The sequence below is a fragment of the Dunckerocampus dactyliophorus genome, chromosome 10 (assembly GCF_027744805.1).
Source record: "Dunckerocampus dactyliophorus isolate RoL2022-P2 chromosome 10, RoL_Ddac_1.1, whole genome shotgun sequence".
NCBI lineage: Eukaryota > Metazoa > Chordata > Actinopteri > Syngnathiformes > Syngnathidae > Dunckerocampus > Dunckerocampus dactyliophorus.
In genome coordinates, this window is record NC_072828.1 from 25456810 (window position 1) to 25484093 (window position 27284).

General features: G+C 39.4%; 2 protein-coding genes and 1 long non-coding RNA gene across 7 annotated transcripts; 1 reads left to right on the top strand and 2 right to left on the bottom strand.

Annotated features, from left to right (window-relative positions):
• Window positions 1-358: 358 nt before the first annotated feature.
• il12rb1 (interleukin 12 receptor subunit beta 1) lies at window positions 359-14111 on the bottom strand. 2 transcript variants are annotated; one of them, XM_054790937.1, is made up of 15 exons: window positions 13945-14111; window positions 11323-11452; window positions 11102-11253; window positions 10017-10153; window positions 9897-9939; window positions 7722-7844; window positions 7494-7570; window positions 7156-7384; window positions 6937-7083; window positions 5344-5442; window positions 3063-3218; window positions 2675-2830; window positions 2476-2551; window positions 1395-1470; window positions 359-1136 (listed from the first exon to the last, which is right to left on the bottom strand). In XM_054790937.1, the coding sequence occupies exons 1-15, from the start codon at window positions 14072-14074 to the stop codon at window positions 831-833; spliced, it is 2037 nt and encodes a 678-aa protein (XP_054646912.1). In that variant the 5' UTR covers window positions 14075-14111; the 3' UTR covers window positions 359-830. The 2 variants fall into 2 exon arrangements, with proteins under 2 accessions (XP_054646912.1, XP_054646911.1); XM_054790936.1 differs by having other exon boundaries at window positions 7722-7847.
• Window positions 13962-23991, top strand: LOC129189334 (uncharacterized). The gene is made up of 3 exons (XR_008572787.1): window positions 13962-14317; window positions 21861-22002; window positions 23869-23991. It is a non-coding gene; the product is annotated as an uncharacterized LOC129189334 (long non-coding RNA).
• Window positions 18005-27190, bottom strand: LOC129189333 (uncharacterized). 4 transcript variants are annotated; one of them, XM_054790942.1, is made up of 7 exons: window positions 27164-27190; window positions 23701-25735; window positions 23407-23550; window positions 23221-23325; window positions 21886-22044; window positions 19455-19492; window positions 18005-19383 (listed from the first exon to the last, which is right to left on the bottom strand). In XM_054790942.1, exons 2-7 carry the CDS (start codon window positions 23768-23770, stop codon window positions 19246-19248), a joined length of 654 nt encoding a protein of 217 aa, XP_054646917.1. In that variant the 5' UTR covers window positions 23771-25735; window positions 27164-27190; the 3' UTR covers window positions 18005-19245. The 4 variants fall into 4 exon arrangements, with proteins under 4 accessions (XP_054646917.1, XP_054646913.1, XP_054646915.1 ...); XM_054790938.1 differs by having other exon boundaries at window positions 23221-23550; XM_054790940.1 differs by having other exon boundaries at window positions 23221-23550; window positions 23701-23851; window positions 27164-27185.
• Window positions 27191-27284: the final 94 nt, after the last annotated feature.

The following is a 27284-nucleotide window of genomic DNA, read 5'->3' on the forward strand; positions in this document are numbered from 1 at the left end:
GATATAAATATATAAAAATGACAGGGTAGCAGTGCAAAACCGCAGTAGAAGAACTATTGATGGCGTTAAATACTGTAGACCCACAGAATTATTTACAGGAATATTGAGGGTGCAAATATATTGAGATGTTTACAATTATAGATGTTTAGAGCAGAGTGCAATTTAAATGAACTATAATACAAATGTAAGGCATTCAGAAGGTGCATTAAAAAGATGCTGTGAATGATATCTAGTATTCTACACTGGTCACTAGGTGTCAGTAATGTTCGGTGAGGCACACGAGCACTACTTGATCGCCGGAACAACATAATTTTATTGCAGGTTGTAATGATCTCACAACAGGCACAATAACCTCTTATAAATATGCCTAAACAAAACATGGGCTACTTTTGGGGCTGTAAGGCATGCCAAGCTGAATCTCAACTCTGAACCCTCAACGTCACTTCACCGCTCATCTCCCCCAGGGAACACATTTATAGCAACACACAAGCACAAGTCTTACTTATGTCCTAAATGGCTTATTTTCCATTATTATGTCTAATATATTGGGTAATATGAGTGTAAAGGTAACTGTAAGGGCGTTATTTCCTGTCTAGAGGGCTCTAATAATGTTAACCATATTTAGAAGGTTGTAAACAGATTTTCTCTGCTTAAACTATGAAAATATTCAATTTATATATGAGTAATCTTACTTCACAGAAATTCACTTATCAATGAACTGTGATGAATGAGGGATTATTGTATAACCTTTCTGTTGTAAGAGTTTGGGAGAGATGGTGATTTGGGTTGTTGAAATAATACACATGATCTCACAGTGAAGTCCATTGAATCTATTTAACCAAGTCAGTCTTCATATCAAAGACCAATCCTTTCCTGTATAACAACAAAGCAAGCAAATCCTCTTGTTCCGTGTTTGGGATTTCCTTTTTGGCATCCCTCAGGGTTTGTGCTGTTGAAGAAGGGATCAGGGCATCGGCATTGGTCTCCTCAGGCACCACTGGGTCTAACCTCTTGATGGCAATGTCCAATGACATGGCCGTGTCCTCTGCATCCTCGGCTAGGGTCTCACCCGTTGGATGGAGCAGCTGCAGTGTGAAGCCATGTTCTACTTCCTCATCCTCCTCCTGCATCCATTCCTGTTGTCCGCAAAGTTGGACAACATTTCCGTTTTACAATTGAGCTCTGCCTGGCAGTTCAAAGAAAAGTTCATGGTTGTCTCACATCATCTTTCAACAGCAGGGACTTTCTTCCCTGACAAAAAACATCAACTGAGAGCAACACAAGCTCTCACTGTCTTCTCCTTTCTCACTTTCGGAATTAGTCTTCTTGAAAATCCCCACACAGACATGTGCTTACTTCAAATATTCATTTAGGAAAAAAAAAAACAGATTTACCTGAGTCACTGATTCACGAGAGGAAAAGTCTAAAATAGACGGCTCTGGCACTGGAGGAAGTATATTCTTTTTCATTCTGAATAAAAGAAGATATTATAAACGGCTAAAGAAATGATGTAGAGTGGAACCTCGGTTAGCGTACACCCCGGTTAGCGTGTCGACGTCGGAAATTTACGGCAAAATTTCGCCTCGGTTTGCGTACTTTTTCCGGTTCGCGTACAAAATGGCTGCGTGAGTGCAAAACGTCCTTGTTAGCCGTCATCTCTGTCGCCCGCCTATGATGTCACCGGCGCTTGACTCTGTAGTTCTTTGCTAACCAACACAGTTGCGCCACAAGTCAACAATGATAAAACAAACCACAGTTTTCATACTTTTACATGCATAAAAACAATTCTAATTGCATATAAATGACGATTAAAAGGAATAAATGAGCATTTAAGGTTACGATTACCAGAGAAACACTATTGAATTCAAGAAATAACTCATGGCAAAACACCAAGGGGGTGCCTGTGTTGATCTCACTGCCACATCGTGTCTTTGGCAACAATCGCGTCTTCATAGAAGGTCAAAGTAACATTAAATGCTCGTTTATCCCTTTCAGTGTTCATTCATTTGTATTTATATACATTTTGAATTGAAACGATGATTGTAAAACTATAAAAATGTTATTTTGTGATAACATTTTTGGCTTTCTGGAACAGATGAATTGGATTCCACACATTCAAGTTCCTGGGAGTTCAGATGACCTCTCCTGGACAGACCACATCTCGGCTGCTAAAAAGAAGGCTCAGCAGCGTCTTCGCTTCCTGAGAGTCCTCAGGAAGAACAATCTGCAAAGCTGCTGCTGGCCTTCAACCGCTCGTTCATCGAGCGCTCACGTATTGTGTTTCCACCTGGTTGGCTGCCCTCTACCCTCCCGTTTATACTCTATTCTATTTACATTATTTCTTATGGGAAAAATGGAGAGTCGGCCCATCTGGAATATACAGTATGTACAACGCTAACCAAGGTTCCACTGCATAACTTGCTGTAAAGATAGTGTTTAAAACCTGTAAAACTTGTAAATGCAGTACTCACATACCTTTTGCAGATGCATGCGCACACTACTAAAAGGAGAATGAATAGGAACGCCAACACCAAGCCGAGTTTCAACCATTCTATTAAGGAAAGAAAAAAATCTATATTAAAAATGAAGCCTTCACCTAATTCAATAAACCATTAACATTCATACTTTGTGAATTCAAGTGAAAGTGCTTTATAGTGTGAGTTTGGGCTGATACCATTCATAGAAATCAATGGCAGTGTGTTGATAGTTACTGTGGCCTTTGGACCTTCTCCTGCTGTTGTCACCCCAGCTAAACTGATGTTGTATTTCATTTCTGGCCTCAAGTTTTCCAGACGGTATGTTACCAAAGAAGCTGGTATGCTGTGACATTCTGAAATTAAAAGGGGATTAGGAAACGTCCCGGCAGAAAAACCATGCACGCACGTTCATGAATGGCCCACACAAGCATAGGGAGAACATGCAAACTCCACACAGATGGAAATTCAAAGCCGGGTGTCCCGAATGTGAGGTTAAACACTATTCCACCATGCTGTAGTTACGGTAGCAGCCGTAGCCAGGAAGCTTTTGGGCTATAACTGAGTAGAAACAAGTGATTTACTGACCTTTCAGCTCACCCTGAGAATTGATTTTCACACTACACATGTTGTAATGTGTGAGGAAACCTCTCCGCTCCACAGTGGGAATGGTTTTCCAAGACAGTGTTGCAGAATTGTGTGTTTGATTGAAAACAAACAAGTCCTGGGGAGCTTTTTTGGGAACTGAAAGTTTGAGAAAATGAGATTGAGTTAAAAAATAAAAATAAAAAATTGCAATCTCAAGTCACACTAGCAATTTGTAAATGGCCGGGATTTTAACATGTTTTTGTCTGCCGTTAGACAGAAGGACGAACACTTCCTTATCGCTATCCCTGGCCCACAGCAGGGAGCCTCACCAGCCAGGGTGACAGAACCACCTCGCCATTAATTCGCGATCGCATTAATTAATTGACTTTTCCATTGGCTTGTCTTTATTCCGTGCATAAATGCACTGTGACGTGAGTAAGAACGCCATGTCTTTCACTTGATGGATTATTTTCAGTCTTTCTATTCATTTCTATTTTTGAAAAATTCCCCTGTCAACTGTCCTTCCGGGACCTCCAATGAAAAATGACACAAAGACCATTGGAAGTTCCTCTATAGCAGAACAAGATAAAAATGAGTGTCATAATAAGGATTAGGGCTCCAGCTAATGATTATTTTCTGAGCTGATTAATCTGAAGCTTGTTGTTTTGATTAATCAAGTAATCGGTTATGCCCGAGACGGACCAAATCAATATGAACCAAACACTAACAGTTGGTGGTTTGGTCCGCAACATATCAGAAAGGATTTTCCGAAGTCAAAGCTGATGTGTGAGAATATCTTGTTTTTCCGAAAACACAAAGATACAGTGGTGTGAAAAAGTGTTCGCCCCCTTCCTGATTTTTTATTTTTGTGTATGTTCGTCACACTTAAATGTTTCAGATTACCAAACAAATGTTAATATTAGTCAATGACAACACAACTGAACACAAGATGCAGTTTTTAAATGAAACTTTTTTTTAAATTAAGGCACAAAAAAAACTCCGAACCTACACGGCCCTGTGTGAAAAAGTGATTTCCCCTTAAACCTAATAACTGGTTGGGCCACCGTTAGCAGCAACAACTGCAATCAAGCGTTTGCGATAACTTGCATTGAGTCTCTTACAGCGCTGTGGAGGAATTTTGGCCCACTCATCTTTGCAGAATTGTTGTCATTCAGCCACATTGGAGGGTTTTCCAGCATGAAGCGCCTTTTTAAGGTCATGCCACAGCATCTCAATAGGATTCAGGTCAGGACTTTGACAGGCCACTCCAAAGTATTCATTTTGTTTTTCTTCAGCCATTCAGAGGTGGACTTGCTGGTGTGTTTTGGGTCATTGTCCTGCTGCAGAACCCAAGTTGGTTTCAGCTTGAGGTCACGAACAGATGGCCGGACATTTTCCTTCAGGATTTTTTGGTAGCCAACAGAATTCATGGTTCCATTTATCACAGTAAGTCCTCCAGGTCCTGAAGCAGCAAAACAGCCACAGACCGTCACACTACCACCACCATATTTTACTGTTAGTATGTTCTTTTTCTGAAATGCGGCGTTACTTTTACGTCAAATGTAATGGGACACACACCTTCCAAAAAGTTCAACAAGTATTTTCCCAAATGTCTTGGGCATCAACAAGATGTTTTCTGGCAAAATTGAGACAAGCAATGTTTTTGGTGTGTTTTTGTTCAGCAGCCTTGGAACTCTGCCATGCACAGTGTCTTTCTTATGGTGGAGTTATGAACACTACTAACCTTAACTGAGGCAAGTGAGGCTTGCAGTTCTTTGGATGTTGTTGTGGGGTCTTTTGTGACCTCTTGGATAACTTGTCGCTGCACTCTTGGGGTCATTTTGGTTGGCTGGCCACTCCTGGTAATGTTCACCACTGTTCCATGTTTTGCCCATTTGTGGATAATGGCTCTCACTGTGGTTCGCTGGAGTCCCAAAGTTTTAGAAATGGCTTTATAACCTTTTCTAGACTGATAGATCTCAATTAATCTCAGTTATGTTTTAACGAGGGGGCAATTGCTTTTTCACACCACTGTATTTACATTTTCAAATAAAAAACAATTAATCAAACACCAAAATAGTTGTTGATTAATTGGATAATTGATTATGCATCCATCCATTTTCTTTCAAATGTAAGCACCGATCAAGTGCATACATTCGCATTTGCAACTATCTCATTGGACAACAACAAAATAAAGAAAAATGATCATAGGTCAGTCACAAGTGTATCTTGTGCCCTAAGGTAAACAAGACCAATGAAGGTCAAGCTCAAATGAACTCACCGTTTTCTTTCTGATAAAAAAGACACATGTTAACTGTTTTCGGTCTCTTGTTGACACACAGATGCTCATAGTAAAGGTAACCCACATAGTCCTTAGTGCCTACAACAGAAAGCAGAACAGTCAATCATTAGATTCAGGTACATCTCAATAAGGTAGAATATGGTGCAGATGTTATTGGATTTCAGGAGTTCAATTCAGGCTAAGAGACTAATCGACGACTCACTGTTAAGAGCGTTAAGGCAGTGCTGGAAAATAATGGTAGCTACGCTAAATAGTCACACTTTGGACAGAATTTGGACATGTTCACCTCGGCGTGTGCTCACTTTTGTTGCCAGCTGTTTTGACATCAATGGTTGCGCGTTGACTTATTTTGAGGGGACAATAAATTGACACTGTTATATTATATAAGCCATACACTGACTACCTTACATTGGATCCAAGTGTCATTTCTCCAGTATTGTTCCATGAAAAGATATCATAAAATATTTGCAGAAATGTGACTGGTGCGCTCACCTTTTGGAAGATTTCTGTAAGTATTTCACTTCGCAAATTTAAATACAGTCATCCCTCACCTTCGGGCTTTGAATTACACGGCTTCACTCTATCACGACTTTTCAAAAATATACTGTTCCGTGGTTGAATACAGTCTATTATTAGTTTTAAAAAGGCATATTTAAGCAAATGTGACATTTTTGCATAAATTAAGAATTTCTCAAGCATAAAAATAGCTGAATTCATATGTTATACAAATATAAGGCATTCAGAAGACGCATTAAAATACGTTGTCATGATATCTACTATCGACACTGCTCGTCAGTAATGTTACTGTAATATTCAGTGAGACACACAAGCACCAGACTTGCTCGCTGGAACAAGCTCTTATCGCAGGTTTGAATGATGCCACAACAGGCACAATAACCCTAACACAGGCTACTGTTGCGGCCGTAACCTGTCCAACACACCGGAACATATTTAAAACCACACACAAGTCTTATTTATGTCTTAAATGGCTTATTATCTGTTATTGTGTATACAGTGTTGGGTAATATGAGTGCCAAGGTGACTTTAGGGGTGTTATTTCATGTCTAGAGGGCTCATAACATTAAAACCATATTTAGAAGGTCGTAAACAGGTTTTCTCTTCGGTTCAAGGAGGAGGACGAGGAGGAGGACAATACGACGACGGGAGCACTGACGCTACAGCCGAACGGTGCCAGGACAAAGAGGCATGGTCGATGCACGGAGTGAAATACGCGTGAGTCACTTAATCGTTTCTTGTGCCCAACCTGGTAGGTTGATCATTAAAATTCAAAAGAAATTTGAACTTTAAATAAGAGAAAAGTGTGAGAAAATGTCTGAGAAAAGTGTATAAAGTGTATGATGAGGGGTTTTAGCCTTAAAACATATAATAATTGCAAAAAAATTAAGTTGGCTACTTTGCGGATTTCACTTATTGCGGGCTATTTTGGGAACCTATCCCCCGCGATAAACAGGGGAACACTGTATGTGCGTCTTACGTATATATAGGTATATACTGTAACAGGTGCAGTTTCTCCTCAGTGTTGGTGATGTTTGCTCTTTAACCACAACTTACTGTTTCTCATGAGCTTCCTCTCTCTTTTAGTCGTCCTGGCTGTTAACGTTCTGACACTTTCCGGCCTTAAGTCTCCATCTTGAAGCTCGTACCACTCAAGGCAGGTGGACTTTTTCACTTTTCCATTCAGTAATGTTTTATCACAAGCTGTAAATCCAAAACAAAGTATGAATAACCACAATCGCAATGGAAAAACAACCCATAACATGTGAATCTTACGTTTCAAATCGGGAGCCGGTCCGGCCGGCACTTGTATGACGGCTTCAGGAGAAGAGCCTGCCGCATTTCTGGCGATAACAGAGATGCTGACAGGAGAGTAGGACACATATTCGGTGTGTTCCGTCTGCTTGATGGAATGTGGCTTCTTCTTGCAAGGACATCCTCGGGGAGACTGAGTGTCTTTTAGGATGTACGTCAGTCCTGACACTGCCGTGGCGTGGTGCACTGGCTAAGGGACAGACTGCAGATCAGACACACTGCCAGAGAGGCATGATCGTACTGACGGTATTTTTAAAAAATTGATGCTGACCAATGTAATGGTGCGATTATTGACTCACCTTCCACAGTAGTGTGACCTTGCGAAAACCTTCTAAAGCTTCTAGAGTCATGTTGACATCCAGTTTACGTTCAAGCTCTGTGTTGAAAAGCCAAATGATGGTAAGCAGCATCTTTGTGTTTCACAAAATGCTTCAACGCCTGAGAGTGTCTTCATTTGTACTTCTTTTTTTCTTTTTTTTTTTAAACCAGTTGATTTTATCATTTGGAATAAAAGGAGTTGATGTCACCTGCAGGAACAATCACAAGCGGAGACCAGTCGCTCCACAGCGGGTAGCGAGTCACTGTGGTCTGGTGTCTGAGCTGAACCTGGTAGGATGTACGCTTCTGGAGGTCCTCAATAACTAACTGGTCTGCTTAAGAAAGAAATACAAGAAGACATACTGTATGTTTAAATAGCAAAATCCCCTTCTGAATTAAGACCCAGCACTTCACAGAGGACAGCTTTTGGGGGGAAAAACAAATAAAACAAGCAAGCAGGCTTCACTACATGTCTTAAAGCAATGGCAACTATCCTGTCAAAATCTGACAATTTTTGATACTCTAAACCAGTAGTGGCCCATGTCTGTTTTTTTGTTGGATCGCTGCACATTCTAAAAATATAATTTAGGAAGCAAACTTTAAAAAAAACAAAAAAGTAAGAGCAAAAATGAAAAAATCAGCAGTCATTTTACAAGAATAAAGTCAAGATATTCAAGAAAAAAAGATGTAATCTAACAAGAAAAGGTCGTAATATTACGAGAATAACATTGTAATATTATGAGTAAAAATAACGTTTTTGTAGCATAAAGTTTAAATATTAAATATTATATTATATTATTATTTAAAAAGACATGATCTTTTATTGTCGGAATATTATGAGAAAACAACAAATAATGTTTGTAATTTTTGGAAAATTAGTTTGCAGAAATGGTTCTAATATTAAGAGAATAAAGTCGAAATCTGGGAATAAAGTCATCATTATGAGAAGAACATTTTCAAGGAGAAAGTTAAAATAGTTGGAAAATTAAAAAAAAACACACAGCAGAAATGGAAAAAAACAGCTGTAATTTTACAAGAATGAAGTGGAAATATGAAAAGAAAAAGTCGTATTATAAGGAGAAAAAAAACCCCAGTCACCTATTTGTGGGTCGGCACCACAGTCGTCACTTGTCCCTGCGCTTCGAATTTCACGGCTTCACTCAATCACGGTTGTTCAAAAGTATACTAATTAAGAAACTAGAAAAGAAGACCTCCGTCAAGCGCCATAGTTCCTCCCATATTGTGATTTACACCATAAATGTTAGTCCTACATGTATTTTATCGACATATTTAGAGTCGTTGACCATGAAAACATACCATTAGCAATCGGATTCATGATGATATTCTGGATCATAGTATCCGGAATTATTCCGTTATCTGGATCAGTTCTTGATATTTTGTACAACCAGTTGGAAACTTGTCCCGTATTTGACCATTGACCATTTTTTGTGGAGTTATATGCACAAATGCCGAAAATGGTCCTATCTCGCAATTTCAAAGAATCCTTTCAAAAAATTCCTGGAAAATTGAATCAGTCCTTCCGTATCCCATTTCCGACAATTCCTGAAAATGTCATCCAAATCCATTCAGACCTTTCCAAGTTATTTTGAACACAAACAGATAAATGCCGGCGAAAACATAACCTCCTTGGCGGCGGTAATAATCATGGTGTTTCATGGTTGAATAACGCCTTATTATGATTTAAAGAATACGCATATTTAAGCGAGTTTGACATATTTTTTTTGTCTAAATTAAGCATTTTCAAGCATAAAAATGGATAAATAAACTAAAGTACAACTATAAGTCATTCAGATGAGACGTTCAAAGATGATATGTGATGATATGTCGTTTTCTACACTGGTCAGCAGGTGTCAGTAATGTCACTGTAGTGTTCAATGAGACACACAAGCACCAGACTTGATCGCCGGAACAACAGGCTTTTATTGCAGCTTCGAATGATCTCACAACAGGCACAATAACCACCGATAAAAACACGGGCTACTGTTGCTGCTGTAACCTACGCCAAGCTAAAACTCAACTCTGAACCGTCAACATCACTTCCTGTCTTCCTGTCCCCCCCCCCCAGCTTCCCTACGAAACACATTTATAGCAACACACACAAGCAGGAGTCTCATGTATGTCCTAAATGGCTTATTGACTACTATTATATCTACCATATTGGGTGATAGAGTGTAAAGGTGACTAAAGAGGGGGTTATTTCATGTCTCCAGGGTTCTAGAAATGGTTGTAAAAAGGTTTTCTGATAACTACACTGTTGTGAGACCTTGGAGAGTAAGAAATATGATAATAAACTTGACTTTGATGACTGTTTAAAGGGATTTGGGGGACATTTCAAAACAGCAAAACAAACAAGAAGTACTCACACATCAAATTCTTACTCTGCGTGAACTCTGTCAGGTTCCGTCTCTGTCATGAATAAAATAATCAAACGGTAATTGACACATAGCGAATGCAGACATTGATTTCTAAAGAAAACAACACACCTTTTCCCACGACTGAGTTTCAGCTTTTCGAAACCAGACCTCTGCCATGGCCGGATGTTTCTCCGCAGCTGTCCAGGTCATACTGAGGTGGTTTTGTGTCCAGGAAACCGAAATGTCTCGTGGCGCTTCGAATTTAACTGTTGGAATAGTAGTAGCACCAATAAACACTGCGCTGTTCGCACTGAACAGATCTCAGTTCAATGTGCACGTGAGGTCAGCACAGGTCAATAAAGTCCTCGAGTGAGTCTCGTATTTATGAACAGTTGAGGTCAAAACAACGTTTTTAAGTGTTTTATGGCAGTGGTCCCCAACCTTTTTTGACCCACAGATCGGCTTGTGTTCCCACAAATCTCCCGCGGCCCGGTGGGGGGGCATGGGTCGTACATTATAGCGATCTAATTTATCTTATTTATTACGTATTGTGTAAAACGAAGACATGAACAACATCTGAATGCGACCGACCATTATTACATCACTGTTTGACGTGTGTGGTAAAAGGCCGTGTGCTAGCATGAATTAACTTGAGACAAATGTGCACATTAGGAAATGGGAAAAAAACAGCTGTAATTTTACAAGAATGAAGTGGAAATATGAAAAGAAAAAGTCGTTTTGTAACGGGAATAAACTCGTAACATTACGGGGCAAAATAACGTCATTTTAGTAGCAGAGAGTTGAAATATTAAAGAAAAAATATGTTATTTTTAAGAAGTCGTAATATTGTGAGACACAAACAAAACAAAATAAAGTTGCAATTTTTGGAAAAGTGGACAAAATGAATGATTATTCCTTATTTATATGAATCACGACTCATTAGGATACCACGGGAATGACGTCATAATATTAAGAAAAGAAAATTGACAAAAATTACTTACGCAGAAATATTTGGAAAATTAAACAAAAAAAGCAGCAAAAATGAAAAAGTGGTGGAAAAAGTTTGGACACCCCTGCTGCAAACCCTATAATGTACCTCCCACATGTGCAGAACACATTTTAAATGAACAATTGCAGACATACAGTATGCAGGATTGTACTTTCAACACGCTTGCAGTCACACAGCACTGTTTTCTTCCAAGTCTGTCCCTCACCTGTTTCGCTGAGTAAAACGGAAGTCTTGTTTGACGTGCACTTGGAGTCTCCGACATGCGCTTCCACCCAAACGTCGACAGGCCGAAATCTGATGAGCTGCTCCTCGTTGACCCAAGCGTGGGTCTCTCTGAAGCTCCCCAACGGTTTGTCACTGCAGATTTCAGCGTATAAATAAAACCACGATCGAAGGTGTATATTCACCACTCGCCGTGGCGCTTACCAGAAGCTGAAGCGGAGGTCAAACGTCGCGTCACCCTCAGTTGTGTTCTGGTGCCATTCGCACTTGTAAACGGACTCCTCTTTGTTTCTTCGAAAGCACTGAGGACTTGAAGGAGCGTCGCATGCTGACCCTTTTGGAGAAGCATGTTGCAAATTAGGGTACAGTCATCCCTCACCACTTTTGTGCTTTGACTTTCGCGGCTTCACTTTAATATGTTTTTTCAGAATAAATACATGTGTCAATTATCGACGCTTTTGTGGTTGAATACGGCCTGTTATTAATCAGAATATGTACAGTATATTTTACATATTCTTGGCCTACATTAAGCATTTTCAAGCATAAACGTGGCTAAATGAACTAACGTGCTGTCTAACAGTGGTCCCCTTTTTTGACCCACGGACCGGCTTGTGTTCCCACAAATCTCCCGCGGACCGAGGGGTTGGGGGTTCGTATATTATAGCGATCTAATTTATCTTATTTATTATGTATTATGTAAAACTAAGACATGAGTAACATCAAATTAAAAGCACAAAATGAATGCCGACCCACCATCCACCAGTTCAAGTTCCAGCCAAGTTTTTCCAGAGAGATTATTACGTCACTGTTTGACGTGTGTGGTAGGAGGCAGTGCGCTAGCATGAATTAACTTTAGACAAATGTGCACATTATCACTTAATAAGTCATCAAAACTTATCTTTATGCGTTCCCACATAGTATCAGCATTTGAGACCAAATATGAGATGAAAAAAAAATGGTAAAAATACAACAGTAAGTCTATCTGTGCGGCAAGAGGTAAAGTTAGCACACACACAATGGACATGCGTCAAGTGAGACGGATGTAACAGAGAGATCCGGCTACTTTTCAAAATAAAACATACAAAAAAATGAAATCATGAAAATTATTTTTTCTTTCTGTGTTGGGGATCACTGCTGTATTAGGCATTCAAAAGACATGTCGTTTGTAGATATATAGTTTTCTACACCGGTCACTAGGTGTCACTAATGTTGCTGTCGTGATGGGTGTATTGTGTAGTTTTGAGCCTCTGTTTTGAGTGTGGGCCTTAGAGGCCCGTAAAAGTTTTTTTTAAATGCCAAGCTTTTTTTTTCATATTAAATTGGGCTACGTTTATGTTTTTTTTTTTTTCATTTTACCCAAATGAATACAGGAAGGACTGCGGACGGCACCTCTGCTTGTCGTATGATGTTGTATAAATGCAAAAAGACTAAAACTCGTGTTACGTTTGCACCTCCCGACTATTTTTCTTGAGCATAAGAGGGGGCAGAATGGCTCTTTTGATAGTAAAGGTTGCCGACCCTTGAGCTAAAAGTGTCCGTAGAAGAAGAGAACGAGGAAGCATTGAACTGTCCTGAAAAAAACAAGGAACTCTCCAATACTAACGTGGCCTGTCACGATAATCGATAAATCGATTAATCGAACAATAAAAAAAAAAGGTTGATCATTTTGACGGCCTCGATAAATTGACGTGCGTATATGCCTGTTCCTTCTCGCAGTACCACACAGTCTGCATGTGTCTGTGCGCATTGGCTCTTTAGTGGAATGAACAGAGAGAGTGAACCCTCCTGTCAGCCATTCAGCCTCTTTGTCCCAGTACGCGGAGGCGGGGGCTAGTAGTGAGTGGATACACAGGCAGAGTGCTAGCAGTTAGCAAGTTAGCAAGCAAACGCTAATATGAATGAAGGCACAAAAGCGATAGTTTTCTAAGCCGAATGCCACAGTTCTGGTGTGGATGTGCAGCACAGCCTTCGTCCCGACAGTTGGAGGAGTAAATATAAAAAGAAACAGCGCAAAATGGTGCGCACTCATTGCAAAAGAAATGCAACCTTTCAATACGGTTGAAAAGCCAACATTTTGGGGAATGTTCTAAATGTTTGACAGACCGTACGAATTGCCTGGGAGAACGTACACGTACATGTCACAAAGAAGGCGCGTTGAAGGACAATCAGCAACATTGCATTTTACTCTGCCACTACAGATACGTGGTGCAGCTCAAATATGACTCCCTACCTTCTCTCCCTACTCCCTACACTACATAACTGCGCGTGTGTGTATGTAGTTTTTATTGTAGTGTTTTTTTTTCTTAACGAAGGCAGGGCCTCAACAGGCAACTTCTGTGTCACGCGGGTACATTATACTTGAGTACCATCTAGTGGTTCGAATGTGAATGTGAAAAAATGTCAATGATATCGATTAACGCCGATAATTTGTCGCACGATTATCGACCATTTATCGTGACAGGCCTACGTGTGAGTGTATTTGAGAATGATTTTGTTATAGTGTCTACTATATTGGGTAATACACATGTAAACGTGACTATAGGGGTGTTATTTCATGTCTGTAATCATGGTAAAAGCCGTAATTAGGAGGTCTTAAACAAGTTTTTGATGCTTACGTATGCAAATCTTTCATTTTTAAATCAGGTCTCAGACTTTGCGGAAATCAAATTCTTACCAATTGTCCACGGTAAACAAGGGATCGCTATATATATCGGTTTTGACACGTTATTTCACTGGAAGTAGGACAAGGCCTATAAGCTTTGACACAGGAAATTACAGCAAAGATCACGATTAGTATGAACAATATTAACATGAAAATGAAGTTACCTTGGTTCACAGTTAAAGGGAACATGAGCAACATGACAACATATCCACGTGCTGAAATCCACCCCATGAAGTCCATTGATCGTACGAGATAAGAGTTCTCCTGTGTGTGTGTGTGTGTGTGCGTGTGCATGCGTGTGAGAAAGAGAGAGTTGCTGCTCGCAGCCTGCTTTCACATAACCCAGATCTGTTTCTCAGAAATGTCACAGGTTTCAGGTGTGTCGGATCGTACGAGCTGCAGAAGAAAACCACATGCGTGTGTCAGCAGTGGGAGAAACGAACGCTGGAAGGCCAGCACATCCTCAAAGCAGCTCCCTTGCAGACGTGCAAGTCTGTTTGTGGCACCACCCACACGAGCGTGCTTGTGTTTTTGAAGGTGACCTTTCTTTTGATTCTTTTGCGGTAGGCGTTGTCTTGTTCTCACGGCGGCCCCCTTCAAAGATGACTCCTTGCATCCTTTATCTGTCATCTGCATCTCGACATGAGTGAAAATGGATTACTAACATCAGTGTCAAGCTTCGAGCAAAGTCTTTATTTTTGTTCTCGAGCTTCTTTTGAGAAATGCAACTGATCAAGTTGACGTTTGAAAAGATGGATTTCTAACTTATCGATGTGTGTTCTTGTAGGTTTATGTGAGAAAGCAAATAAAAACAAAGCGATAGAAGTAATTGTAGGTCGTCCTGACAGCAGTGTTGCACCTTATAGCCACTAGGGGGCAGTATTCGACGATTTACAGCAAGTTTGTGTTTCTACTCGCGATCGTATGCCTTTAAACCGCAGATTTGACTTGCGCTCATTCTGTAAAGACAGCTAAAGTCACTTTGGCGAAGTACACCGCTCACATTTCAGCAACCATTTTATTCTCAAGGGACAATACTATAGAGCAGTGGGGGGGGGGGTCCACATTTTTCCCACCCAGGGCCACAAACTAAAAAATGGAAAGGATGCAGCGGTCACTTTGATATTTAGTCAAGTAGATATGATAAGTTACACATATTTCAAGACAAAAACTGCATCTCAGCTTTGTGATATAGATGAAAAAACGTATTATGTGTATGGACTTTGCCCTTTTTGTCCCCATTCTTGCTGTTGTTTTGTTTGAATTTTCTGAAAATGTCAACTTTCTTTTCAGCACATCATGACTTTATTCCCATATTTTTTTCCCAACCTAATTTTCAAAACAAATTGTTGTTTGTTTCTCATAATATGATGACTTTTAAAAAGTAACATATTTTTTCTTTCATATTTCAACTCTATGCTAGTAAAATGACATTATTTTTCCTCATAATATTGCAAGTTTATTTTGGTAAAATTGCGACTTTTTTTCCTAGTTAGAATACGACTACTTTCTCGTCATATTTTGACTTTATTTTTGTAAAATTACAGTTTTTTTCCCCCCCATTTCTGCTGTTAAATTTTTTCAGCTATTTCATTTCTTCATGTAAATTTCTTCATGTAAAATCTCTGAATTCTGACTTTATTCCCATAATAGCTTGACTTTATTCTCGTAACATTATAACTTTTTTCCGCAACCAAATTTTCTACAAATGACTTGTTATGCTAATTTTATGCTAAATGCGACTTTTTTTCCCATAATATTTTGACTTTACTCTTGTCACATTAGAACCTTTTTCTGCAAACATTATTTTTGTTTGTTTCTCATAATATTACGATTTTAAAAAATAAAGTCTTTTTTCTTTAATATTTCAACTCTATCCTACTAAAATGACATTATTTTCTGTGACTTTTTTATGTTAATATTTTGACATTATTTTTGCCAAGTTACTGCTGGTTTATTTCTATTTCCGCAGTTGTTTTTTTGGTTTTTAAATTCAGCTGCTTCAAGTTCCTTCTTGGACATTTTTTTCTCGTAATTATGACTTTATTTCCCCAATAGTTTGACTTTATTCTCGTAACGTTATAACTTTTTCCGCAACCTAATTTTCCACAAATTACAACTTTATACGTTGTTTTGTTCATTTCTCACGACTTAAAAAAAAGCCTTTTTTAATATACTCTACTAAAATGACATTATTTTTTCCTCATAATATTATGATGTTCTTCTCGTAAAATTTTCTTGTTAAATTACAACTTTTCCTCTTAGCTTATTCAATCGCAGCCATTGTTCAAATACAACCCCTTCTTTACCAAAAGAAAGATTAGACTCTCATCTTTCATCAGAAAAAAAAGAGTTTGTTTCTACCTTTTGCCATTCTTTAGTAATCAGCCGTAGAACATACTGCAGGTAAGTTTCAGGAAAATATCAGTTCCCGACTAAAAAAAAAGGGAGAAAACCAGCTTTTTGTGAAAAGATACATTTCAAGCATAAGCATAACTTTCACTTTGACACAGTTTTGTTGTTTTTGTCACAGCTCAAATACCTAAACAAATATTACACAACATAAACAACACAAAAAAGGGCTGTTTTACATCAAAACAACAGTTTATTTACAAATACAACACCATGAACTATTTATAATATTCACATTTGGAACTGAACTGTGTGTGTGCATGCGTGTGCGTGTGCATGCGTTAAAATTCCCCGTACAATCCTTAACCTGCCGCATGTTACGCTCCTCTGCGTTCTTCCACTTCCACCCTGCTGTCATGTATGTTTTATCCATTCACATTCACATGCCGAGCTCTTATCAAATGCACTTCTGCCACCTCGTGGCCGTTTTTATTAGTGTACAGTTGCGTCAGTGGCTTTGGGAGCGTCTCCGGCATCTGCCTAAGACAATGTGGTCCATCTCCTTTGCCACTAGACCGTTTGAGTACCAAGACCTGCGACCGAGCAAGTCAGGGTGTTAAAACCAAGATCCAGCGATTTTCAACCTACGACCTCAAACAGCAGCGACCCGTCGTTTTCATAGCACAAAAACATTTCATATCCAGTGTTTAAACAAGCAAACCCAGACATTTTTTAAAGCAGGGGTGTCCAAACTACAGTATATCCACTGAGGGCTGCAGACCGAAATATTAAAAGATGCGGGGCCGCTTCTACTTAATTTTTTTAAACCAACGCAAACAAAATAATGAATATAATATACATACACTTATAAAATATATTTATTCATTTTATCAATGACAAAGCGTATTATTATTATTATTATTATTATTATGAACGGTGTCTCCTCATATTACTTTTTGGCTGTTTTTTTTATGTCTACAAATATTTCAATGTTCTACTTGTACATTTTTTTTTCTCATACTAGTATAACTTATTTTCATAATATTTAGACTTTATTATCATAGCATTATGGCATTTACCCAACATAATTTTCCTCAAATTTCAACTTAATTCTTTGTGTGGTTTGTTTCTTCTACTGTATTACAACTTTTTTCCTGTAATATTTCACCTTTATGCAATTTTTTTCGGTTAATATAATGTCTTTATTCTTGTAAAATTATCGTGTATTTTTTCATTTTTGCTGTTTTTTAAAATTTTATTGTTTAATTGTATTTTTAGAATGCGCCGAGGGCCAATAAAAAAGCAGTCGTGGGCCGTAAATGGCCCCCGGGCCGTACTTTGGACCCCCTGGTTTAAAGCAAGCAATCTTAATAAAAGAAGGAAACCTTCTGTGGAGCGTGCATGTGCTCACGCTTCAGTCAAAAAGACGAACGGCAACCACATCAAAAGGTGTTTATTTTGCTCGTCTGTAACTAATGAGCAGGTTTTGGTTTACTTTTGAAAAGAAAGCGTACAGGAAAATAACTGTGATGGAAAACGGCAGCGATCGTCAGACGCAGCTGAGCTTGTGACCGACTTCCACACAGAAACAAAAAGTGTCACCGTGCTTCTGAGGCTCTCACTCACACTATGATGGAGGAAAACCTGAAGAAAACTTGCACAGCTGATCATTTTACTAAGCACAAATAGTCTACATTCCTTTTTTGCATTCAAAATCCAAATGGAGGTATTGTAGAAGGCGAAGCTATATATTTATGTATCTGTACCTCCCCCCCCCCCCCCCCCCCCCCCCCAGTGGCTTCAGGGGAGGGCATCCACCGTCTGGAACTGATGTCCATTTTGTAAACTTTCCTTACCATCCATCCCCCAAATGTTCTCAGTTGGATTTAGATCAGAGGAAGACACAGGATGGTCCAAAAGAGTGAGGTTATTCCTCTGGAAGACGTCCTTTGTCAGGCGGACATTGTGAACTACAAAAAAGCCAGTCATTACCACACAGACGAGGGCCTTCAGTCACGAGGGATGCCCCCTGCAACATCTCCACATAGCCAGCTGCCATTTGACGCCCCTGCACAACCTTAAGCTCCATTGAAAGAAAAAGCAGCCCAGGTCATGATGGTCCCCATCCCTCCACTGTGCCGTGTGGAAAACATCTCAGATGGGATCTCCTCGTCATGCCAGTAACGTTGGAAGGACCGTCAAGGTTCCATTTTTTCATCAGCGAATAAAACTTTTTATTGTCCCATGTTTTCCCATTTTTTTGTGGCGTTGAAGGAGAGGCCTTTGAAGACGTTTTTTGTTCTTAGAACCCTTCTCTCGCAGATGCCGTCTTTTGGATTGCACTCGGCCCCAGTGACAACCTTCATTTGGGCCAAAGTTGTCCCGTGTCTTGACGAACAGCCAATCAGATCCTCTGACTCGTGGTCGGTGACATTTTTTGGGGTTCTTTTTCATTCCATAACCCACAGGATATTTGAAGAAGTTTCAAATGACTGTCTTACTGCGTCCACCCTCAGCAGCAAAGGCGCACTGCGAGAGGCCTCAGCAAAGAGAGAAAGCTTTTTTGCCTTTGACACCAACAGATCAGGACAGTGTGAATACCTGATATAAAATGACATGGAATTCACATTTTTGCAAAGATTTAGGCTTTTAGAAGTTGTGATTTTATTCTTTTGTTCAGCTATAAATAGCCTGCTTCACATTAAATGGATAGTTCGGATTTTTTGACATGAAATTGTATCACATCCCCATCAGCAGTGGACGACGCCAACAGTGCCTTTTATACAGGGGAGTTTAAAATGTCAAGCACTAGGACCAAGCGGGAAGCAGCCGTTTCCCTTTAGACCGCCCATAAGCTCATTGATTGGCTCTGTCTTTCCTTGTGTGTGATTGGCCGTCACCGCTGTCACTTCATGAGTGCCTGGATTTACTGGTGTTTTGCTAGTTGGCCAGGAGAGCTTGTTCCTCTACCGCTGTTACGTTAACATGTTGGCCCGTGTCAATAGTATAAAAAAACCCATTTAAAACAGTACATATTTCTTTCAGCTTTATTTCACCTACCTTTTGCTTTAAACACACCCAACTGTGTTACATTCAATTGCACTTAACGCAGTTCATTTTTTTTGGTTGGGGTGATACCGAATACTGCAGTAATATGTACCAATTGGCTTCTCCTTCAAATGCGTTGCCTGTCTCATAGGAAAGTCCATGACACTGTAGACAAACGTGGGCTCTGGCACGGCAGGAGGCACCTGACAATTAAAAAACAAGAGTGAAAACGCAGCTTCTGTTTCGGATATTTACTTGGACTTAGAAGTCTCACCTGTGTTGCGGGTTGCGAGTTTTCTTCTGCACTGCAGTCTGTACAAAATGTTTAGCAAATCAGTAAATGTGCCAACTTTGGTCACAACAGCAATTCGTGACAAGATAACTTATTCTTGACGTCGTTGATTTTAGTCTAATTTCCCTATGGATGATCATGATTGATTTATGTCACGCGCCTGTGCCCCTGGTGTAAGTTTATTAAAAAAAAAACACACAAGTCGTTATGATCCAACCCCTTTGATAGTGACAGAGGGTGAAGAATGCAGTTTTTGAGATTCTTCTGGTAACGAGGGCATGTCGGTTTCCTGCAGAAACTCGCATGTGTTGACAGTGAGTAGGAGACGTTAAAATGTGTTTGTCCGGCCACAGAGCATTTTCTAAAAGTGCAAAATGCACCACAAATATATAGTGGGGAAGTACCGTACACTGCTCACAAAAAGTTACTGTATTTTATTTACATCCTGAATTTGCACAGTTTTGTGAGTAATCTGCTGATTTTGTAAACGTGCTCCGTTACAAAGATATGAATAGTCAACAGATGCCCCACAGATATTTTTTTTAATACATTCTGTCTTGACCTGGGTTAAATTTTCCCTTGGGCATTTCTGTGTGGAGTTGGCATGTTCTCCCCGTGCGTGCGTGGGTTTTCTCCGGGTACTCCGGTTTCCTCCCACATCCAAAAACATGCATGTTAGATTAATCGGCAACTCTAAATTGTCAATAGGTATGAATGCGAGTGTGAATGGTTGTTTGTCTATATGTGCCCTGCGATTGGCTGGCGACTAGTCCAGGGTGTACCCTGCCTGTCGCCCGAAGTCAGCTGGGATAGGCTCCAGCATGCCCCCGCGGCCCTAAAGAGGAGAAGCGGTATAGAAAAAAAATTCCTGAAACAAACGATTATTTTCTTAGTCGATTAATCTGAAGCTTGTTGTTTCGATTAAATGAGTAATCGGTTAGGCCCGAGGTGTCAAACTCAATCGCACGGGGGGCCAAAACTCAAAGCATATAGGAAAAGAGGCAAAAATGTCCATCACTGTTTTCCAAAGTCAAAGGCGATGTGTGTGAATATCTTGTTTTGCCTAAAACACAAACATAATAGGTCTGCTTTCATGGATGACTAAGGAAATATTCGCATTTAAGAAGATGAAATCAGAGGATATTTACATTTTAAAATAAAAAAATGAGGAATCAAATGCCAAAATAGTTGTTGATTAATTGATTAATCATCGGTTGGTGGATTGTTGCAGCTATACAGCCATTTTCAGCTTTTAACCACAGATTTTGTTTTTCCAGTGACATGCAGTGGATTATTTTTTAGCCAAGTACAGTAATTCCTCGTTTATCACGGTCAATTAGTTCCAGGTTGTAGTTTGAGCATAGAAACCCTGTTTACAACCTTCTGAATACAGTTTTTACTATTATTAAAGCCCTCTAGACATAAAATAACACATCTATAGTCACTTTTGCACTCATATTACCCAATATACTCGTAGTAGATAATAAGAGAAAATGCTTGTGCTTGTGTGTGTTGCTGTAAATATGTTCCAGTGTTCGGGGGAGTTGAGTGGTTGACGGACCAGAAGTGACGTTGAGTTTCAGCTTGGCATGTATTACCGCCACAACAGTAGCCCGTGTTTTCATGATGGATTTTTTGGGGGGGTTATTGTGCCTGTGAAATAATTCAAACCTGCAATGAAAGCATGTTTTTCCTGACTAACTAATATTACTAGAATAATGCCTTTTATTTGTATCCTAGTTCATTTAGCCATTTTTATGCATGAAAATGCTTAATTTAGGCAAAAAATAAGTAACATTTCTTAAATATTATTCAACCACGAAACAACAAGATTTATGAATGAATATATTTTGGAAAGACCGTGATTGAGTGAAGCTGTGAAATTTGAAGCGTGAAGTGGCCAGGGATTACTGTATTGAAAAAAAACGTATTGCTTCATATTACTGTCATTTTTTCCCCCCTGCCGATAACGATAGCAGCGCACAAGTGATGACTTGCTCACTCACTGACCTTTTTGGTCTTTAAATACAGTAAAAATGGGCATATTTCAGACATAGTTGCTAATGGTGATTAATCATGACGAATTAATTTAAAACTATGATTAATCTGATTAAAATTTGTAATCATTTGACAGCCGTAATTATTATTACCATTACCTTGCTGATTGACTGTGAGAAATGTCGTGATTCTACTGCATTACTGTGTGTTCAAGTGACCAAATGTGGTTCCTTGCCTCTTGCCTTGTTATGGAGTTGTTTTTCACTTTTGTGAAGCTTTGCATTGAGAAATGTCAGAAGGTGGGTGTCTGTGTAGTCCTTGGGTTAAAGCGAGTGCCGTTCTACACCTTAAAGACTAAAAATAATATTCTTGTACACCTTCCTGTTACAGAGAACACGAAAAGATGAGAACGTACCTCTTGCTCGGACGCAACGCCAGAAGAAGCAGGGGAGTGTTGCCGCCAACAAGACGACGAGTGAAACCACAAGGACAGCAAAGATTGGGCCAAAAAAGAGAGGAGAACTTTCTCTAGGTTGGTATTTGGTTGTTGTGCTGTTTTCCTGTTCATGAGAATCTGTGGGATAGAAAAGGGAAATGTAGACTTAAGAAGAATACCGAAATGCTCAGTTTCAGTTGAAGGGTACTTTTTGCATGGGAAAAAGGAATGTGTTCATAGGCCAACGGAACAATGGAATAACAGGCTTTCGTTGCTGATCTCACAACAGGCAGAATACAGAGAATATAGTCAAAATATGTTGGGAATAAAAGCAGTTTCGAGAATAAAATTTACAAGAGGAAATAGTTGGAAAATTAAAAAAAAAAAAAACAACAGGAGAAATGGAAAAAAAATGTCTGTAATTTTACAAGCATAAGATCTAAATATTAAGAGAAAAAAGTTGAATTCTTATGAGAAAAAAAGAGATGAGATAAAATTAAGTTGCGGAAAAACGTTACAATGTTACGAGAATAAAGTAAAAATATTATGGGAATAAAGTCATAATTCCGAGATGAAAATTTACATGAAGAAATGAAATAGTTTAAAAAATGTAACAGCAGAAATGAAAAAAAAAAAATACAACAGTTTTACAAAAATAAACGTCAAAATATTAAGAGAAAATAGTCGTATTGTAACAAGCAGTCGCAATTTTACCAGAATAAACTTAATATAATATTAGTAATATTATGAGGAATGTCATTTTAGTAGCATAGGGTTGAAATATTGAAGTAAAAATATCTTATTTTTTAAAAGTTGTAATATTACGCGAAACAAACAAGACTAAATAAAGTTGTAATCTGTGGTAAAATTCGGTTGGGGAAAAAGTATTATGGGAATAAGATCGAAATATTACGGGAATAAAGTCATCATTTTTTGAAAAATAAAATTTCCAAAGATGATTTAAGAAGAAAGTTGAAATATTTGGAAAATTTAAAAAAAAACAGCAAAAATGTGGAATTCAATACCAAAGACTGAAGTTGCTAATAACAATACGTTTTTTCACCTTCATCACAAAGATGAGATGTAGTTTTTTTCTTGAAATACTGTACATATAACTTCTTAGCATTGCTTTACAAAATGTCAAAGTGGCCTTTGCATCCTTTCATTTTTCAGTATGTGGCCATTGATGGAAAAAGTTTGGACACCCCTGAACTAAACCATCACCATTACCAAGGACATACCATTCCCCCGCTTAGTTTCTCCTGGCTTTAATTTATCACAAAACATGATTTTATACTGAAAGTCGTATCCTACTGGTGTCATGGCTGTTTTCCTCCTGAACAATCAGGTGCACTGAAGGACTCGGTCTGGTCTGGCCTCCTTCCGTGAACAGGGTGGCCCAGTATGTTCCAGTGTGACCTTGTGTGAGATTTGTAATTTGGCAAAGTACAGAAGAATTGTCAAAGTAAAGGTCAAAACCACGTTTTCCTGTGGAGCAACCTTTCCGCGGAGAGCACTCGGCCATCTTTTGGGGGCCCGTTGTGTAAACTGCAAAATGGCTCTTAGCGGTGATGGCGTCATTGAATGTGAACTGCAGGGTGACGTTGTGGCTGACAATCCCTGTGACCTCTGCTTGGCCGGGGCCTGTGCACAGACAAACGCATGTATAAGAATACAGTACCAATTATACCGACAATACCGCTAATCCATTTGGAAGACAAAACAATCAAGCGTTAAAACCAAAATAAGAGATTCTGTATAAAATGATGCAAAAAAAAAAAAAAAAAGACTTACCACTGATGACCATGTGCGTTGTTATCATCAAAACCAAACCAAGACGTTTGGTGACAATCTCCTCCACCATGACTGATAATCTGTCGCTTTTTATGTCGAAGTCATGCACAGAGTTATCATGCCAACCCGCTTTGTATGTCTTTAAGATGCTCTTTGTGTGCCCAACAGGAAGAGAGAGTCAACAGGAACTTAGACCTAGAATGACAGCGCTGAAACGGCTACCTTGTGCACTGCGAACACCTCCTGTCTTCCGAGCTGATGTGAAATGTAAGCTAAAAAAAACAAACAAACTAATCTCTCATGTGAGTGTATGTCCAGGAAGTGCTCATTATTTATATTCACAAGCATCCTGTGCTGAAATGTTACACAACACTTTACAATACCTACAATTCAAATGCAGCGCAACCTGCAAAGTCTACAATCGATTACAATCGATTTGGGTTAGAACCATGAAAACCAAAGGATGAAAGGTTTTCTATTATATGTGATGCAAACTGACTTTTTTATATCAGAAATATTTGTATTAAATTTTGACAAAGTCAAAAACAAGTGTACACAACGTTAGCTGGAAGTTTGGACAGAGAACAAGAAAAAATCAGAAATAAACAACAAATAACAAAAGCCCACAAGGTAAGCCACACACAGCCCAAAGAGAAAGATCCAAGTCTGGGAGGATAAGACACTTAAATGTAAAACAAACACAGCAAATGCATAAATGAACAAAACAACAGGTGACTGTAAATGGGCCAGAGAGGGGAAATAATATTTGGCAGCTCAGCTAGATTTAAAGTTATGAAAATACACTAAGAACGGTCCCCATCAATTTTGGAATTTTTCTTCTGCATTACAAATTGCGTAGTGTATTTTCTCCGTATTATCAATAAAAAGGTCCCGAAAACGTACTATGCCTAGTCTCCGCCACTCCCGGAACCCCAGATCCGCAAACTGACATTTTAATGACGTTATAGCAGTAACATGTTTCACTTAGAGCCTTTTTATGACCACCAAAATGTTAGAAGTGGGCATCTCGATCAAAACATCAATAGTGTCAAGGGTAGCATCAGTATCATACTAGCCTGAGATGGATATTTTTCAGTTGTCTGCTATGTTTGTGGACAAAAATCCAAAGGATTTGAATGACAGCCAGTAGTCATTTTTGCTTTTTGCTTTTGTTAAGTCATAAAAGGGAATTTTTTAAATTATTTTGTTGATATTGTCTTCCATCCCATCCATTTTCTATGCCGCTTCTCCTCATTAGGGTCGCAGGGGTATGCTGGAGCTGACTTCGGGCGACAGGCGGAGTACACCCTGGACTGGTCGCCAGCCAATCGCAGGGCACATATAGACACACAACCATTCTCACTCACATTCATACCTATGGACAATTTAGAGTCACCAATTAACCTAACATGCATGTTTTTGGCATGTGGGAGGAAACCGGAGTACCCGGAGAAAACCCACACACGCACGGGGAGAACATGCAAACTCCACACAGAAATGTCCAAGGGAGAATCGAACCCATGTCTTCCCGATCTCCACAATGTTACTGTGTGGCCAACATGCTAACCACTAGACCACCAAATGTTTTGTGTTTGCCTATAATCATTCATTGATCTTGAAAAATGTCCAAATAAAACGTATCGGCTTCGGTATCTGCGACACTAGCAGATACTATTACTAATTTACTACACCATTTACTAAAGGTGAGAAAAATCTCAACATCTCTGTCATTTTTGAGAGAAGAGGTGTAACTGTCTTTTGAAGTTCAGGGTTTTTATGACGTCATGGATACCACCTTTGACCTGCCCCCAGCTGGATGAGCTTGATTGCCCATTTTCATGTTTGTGATGTGATATCAAGAGAGAGTGCTTCCCAAGTGAGGTGTTCAGAGCATGTCCAATCGGCATTAGGTCTCGGGGAAGACCCAGGACAACATTGGAGTGACTACGTCTCTCAACTGGCCTGGGAACGCCTCGAGATCCTCCAGGAGGAGCTGGATGAAGTAGCCCAGGAGAGGGCAGTCTGGGTTTCTCAGCTTTGAGAGAGAAAAAAAAACACAAAACATGATGGATAAGAGGCACTGATGTGTTGTCAGGCCCAGAAAAAAGCCTTGTCTGCTGGCCTAGCCACTATCAGAAGCACTGACCTACATTTATGACTTAAATTCTTGTATTTGTTCCATAAAATTGTATTAATTTATTCCCAACTATCTATTATCTTCATTTTGTACCACGTCTCTGGCTGCGCTGCTTCCAGTACGTTTATGTGTATGTTAGATTTTTTTGCCCAATCAGATTTGAGCTTCTATGTGTTTCCATATCAATCTAATCTGCCTAAGGACTTCAGAATCAGGAGTGCTGGCCCATGTCCCTTATCCACTATCAGCAATGGGGCATACAGTGATGTGAGAATTTGTCTGTCCTCCAATTAGTTGATATCTGACAGCCTATTCCTAACACTCAAAGGTACCAATGCGCTTGAACGCATCATCATACGAACAGTGCAGGGCTTAATTGAGCCTGTTCCAGCACAAAGAAAGGAGACAGACAGTGTATTGTGTACCGTTCTAAGTGTGTGGTGTATTTTATTATGTTTTTTTTTTTATGTTTTTGCCATGTTGTTAGATAAATATTGATTCTGTACTCCTTCAGATGTTGGAGTTAGAAGTTGTTTAGCGATGATGTATGTACTGAGCTTGTTCCTTTAGTATGCTATTCATCCCCAATTCTGTAGTGCCATGCAATGCTATATTGCATTTTTGCATGTTACTGACGGTTTGCATAAATGTGACTTGATAGTGGTGGTATTAAGAGGTGGATCGGGTCGCTTAACTCTCCAATCATCCATCCTTGAATGTTTGTCATTCAAGGAATAGTTGACTTTTATTTATTGCTTCATATTTCATGACATTTGACTGGCGACCAGTCCAGGGTGTACACCGCCTCTCGCCCATAGTCAGCTGGGATAGGCTCCAGCGTACCCCCGCGACCCAAGTGAGGACAAGCGGCAAAGAAAATGGATGGATGGATATTTCATGACATTTCCTAATTTGATAGCTACAATTTATTGAGCAGAAAATTGTCATGATGATGTTTTCTCAATGTTCTGAAGACATATTTGACTCCAAGCTGTTTTAGCTGTCACTTTTGAGTTGCTATATTACATTGGGGAGGGGAAACAATTAAATATAATCTAGAATATCATATCTTATATAATTAGGGCTGTCAAAAACAGCGCGTTAACGGTGGTAACGAAGTTTTCATTAATTTGGTTAACAGTTTTAGCGTAATTAACGCATGCGCACCATGTCAAGCCACCCCCCTCTGTTATGATGACAGACGGAGGCACTGTGTAGAATCCCCACAGAGACACGCAGAGTCTGGCGATCTTTTAGAACTTTTCTATGACCTGAACACATCAACAGCAATGCAATTCCAACACCATAAATATATCTCGGACTCACAAACGTCTCTACTCCTTCTCGGAACAACACTTCCTGATTGTCACGCGATAACTGCAAGGTGCATTCAGTGGCACTCCGAACACCACATCAACGTCTTTATTCTGCGTGTATGTGTGGTCTA

Bases quoted from the DNA above. Each gene is read 5' to 3' on its own strand.
- il12rb1 (XM_054790936.1), bottom strand. From the start codon at position 14,074: ATGCACACGCACACACACACACACACACAGGAGAACTCTTATCTCGTA. The intron at 7,084-7,155 runs GTAAGATTCACA...TTGGATTTACAG, and splicing joins ACCGGCTCCCGATTTGAAAC to CTTGTGATAAAACATTACTG. The intron at 5,443-6,936 runs GTAAGTTGTGGT...TTTCTGTTGTAG, and splicing joins GAGGAAGCTCATGAGAAACA to GCACTAAGGACTATGTGGGT.
- LOC129189333 (XM_054790938.1), bottom strand. From the start codon at position 23,770: ATGGTGGAGGAGATTGTCACCAAACGTCTTGGTTTGGTTTTGATGATA. The intron at 22,045-23,220 runs GTAGGATACGAC...TCTATCCCACAG, and splicing joins GGAAAACAGCCATGACACCA to ATTCTCATGAACAGGAAAAC. The intron at 19,493-21,885 runs GTACGTTCTCAT...CATTTTGTACAG, and splicing joins GCGTTGCGTCCGAGCAAGAG to ACTGCAGTGCAGAAGAAAAC.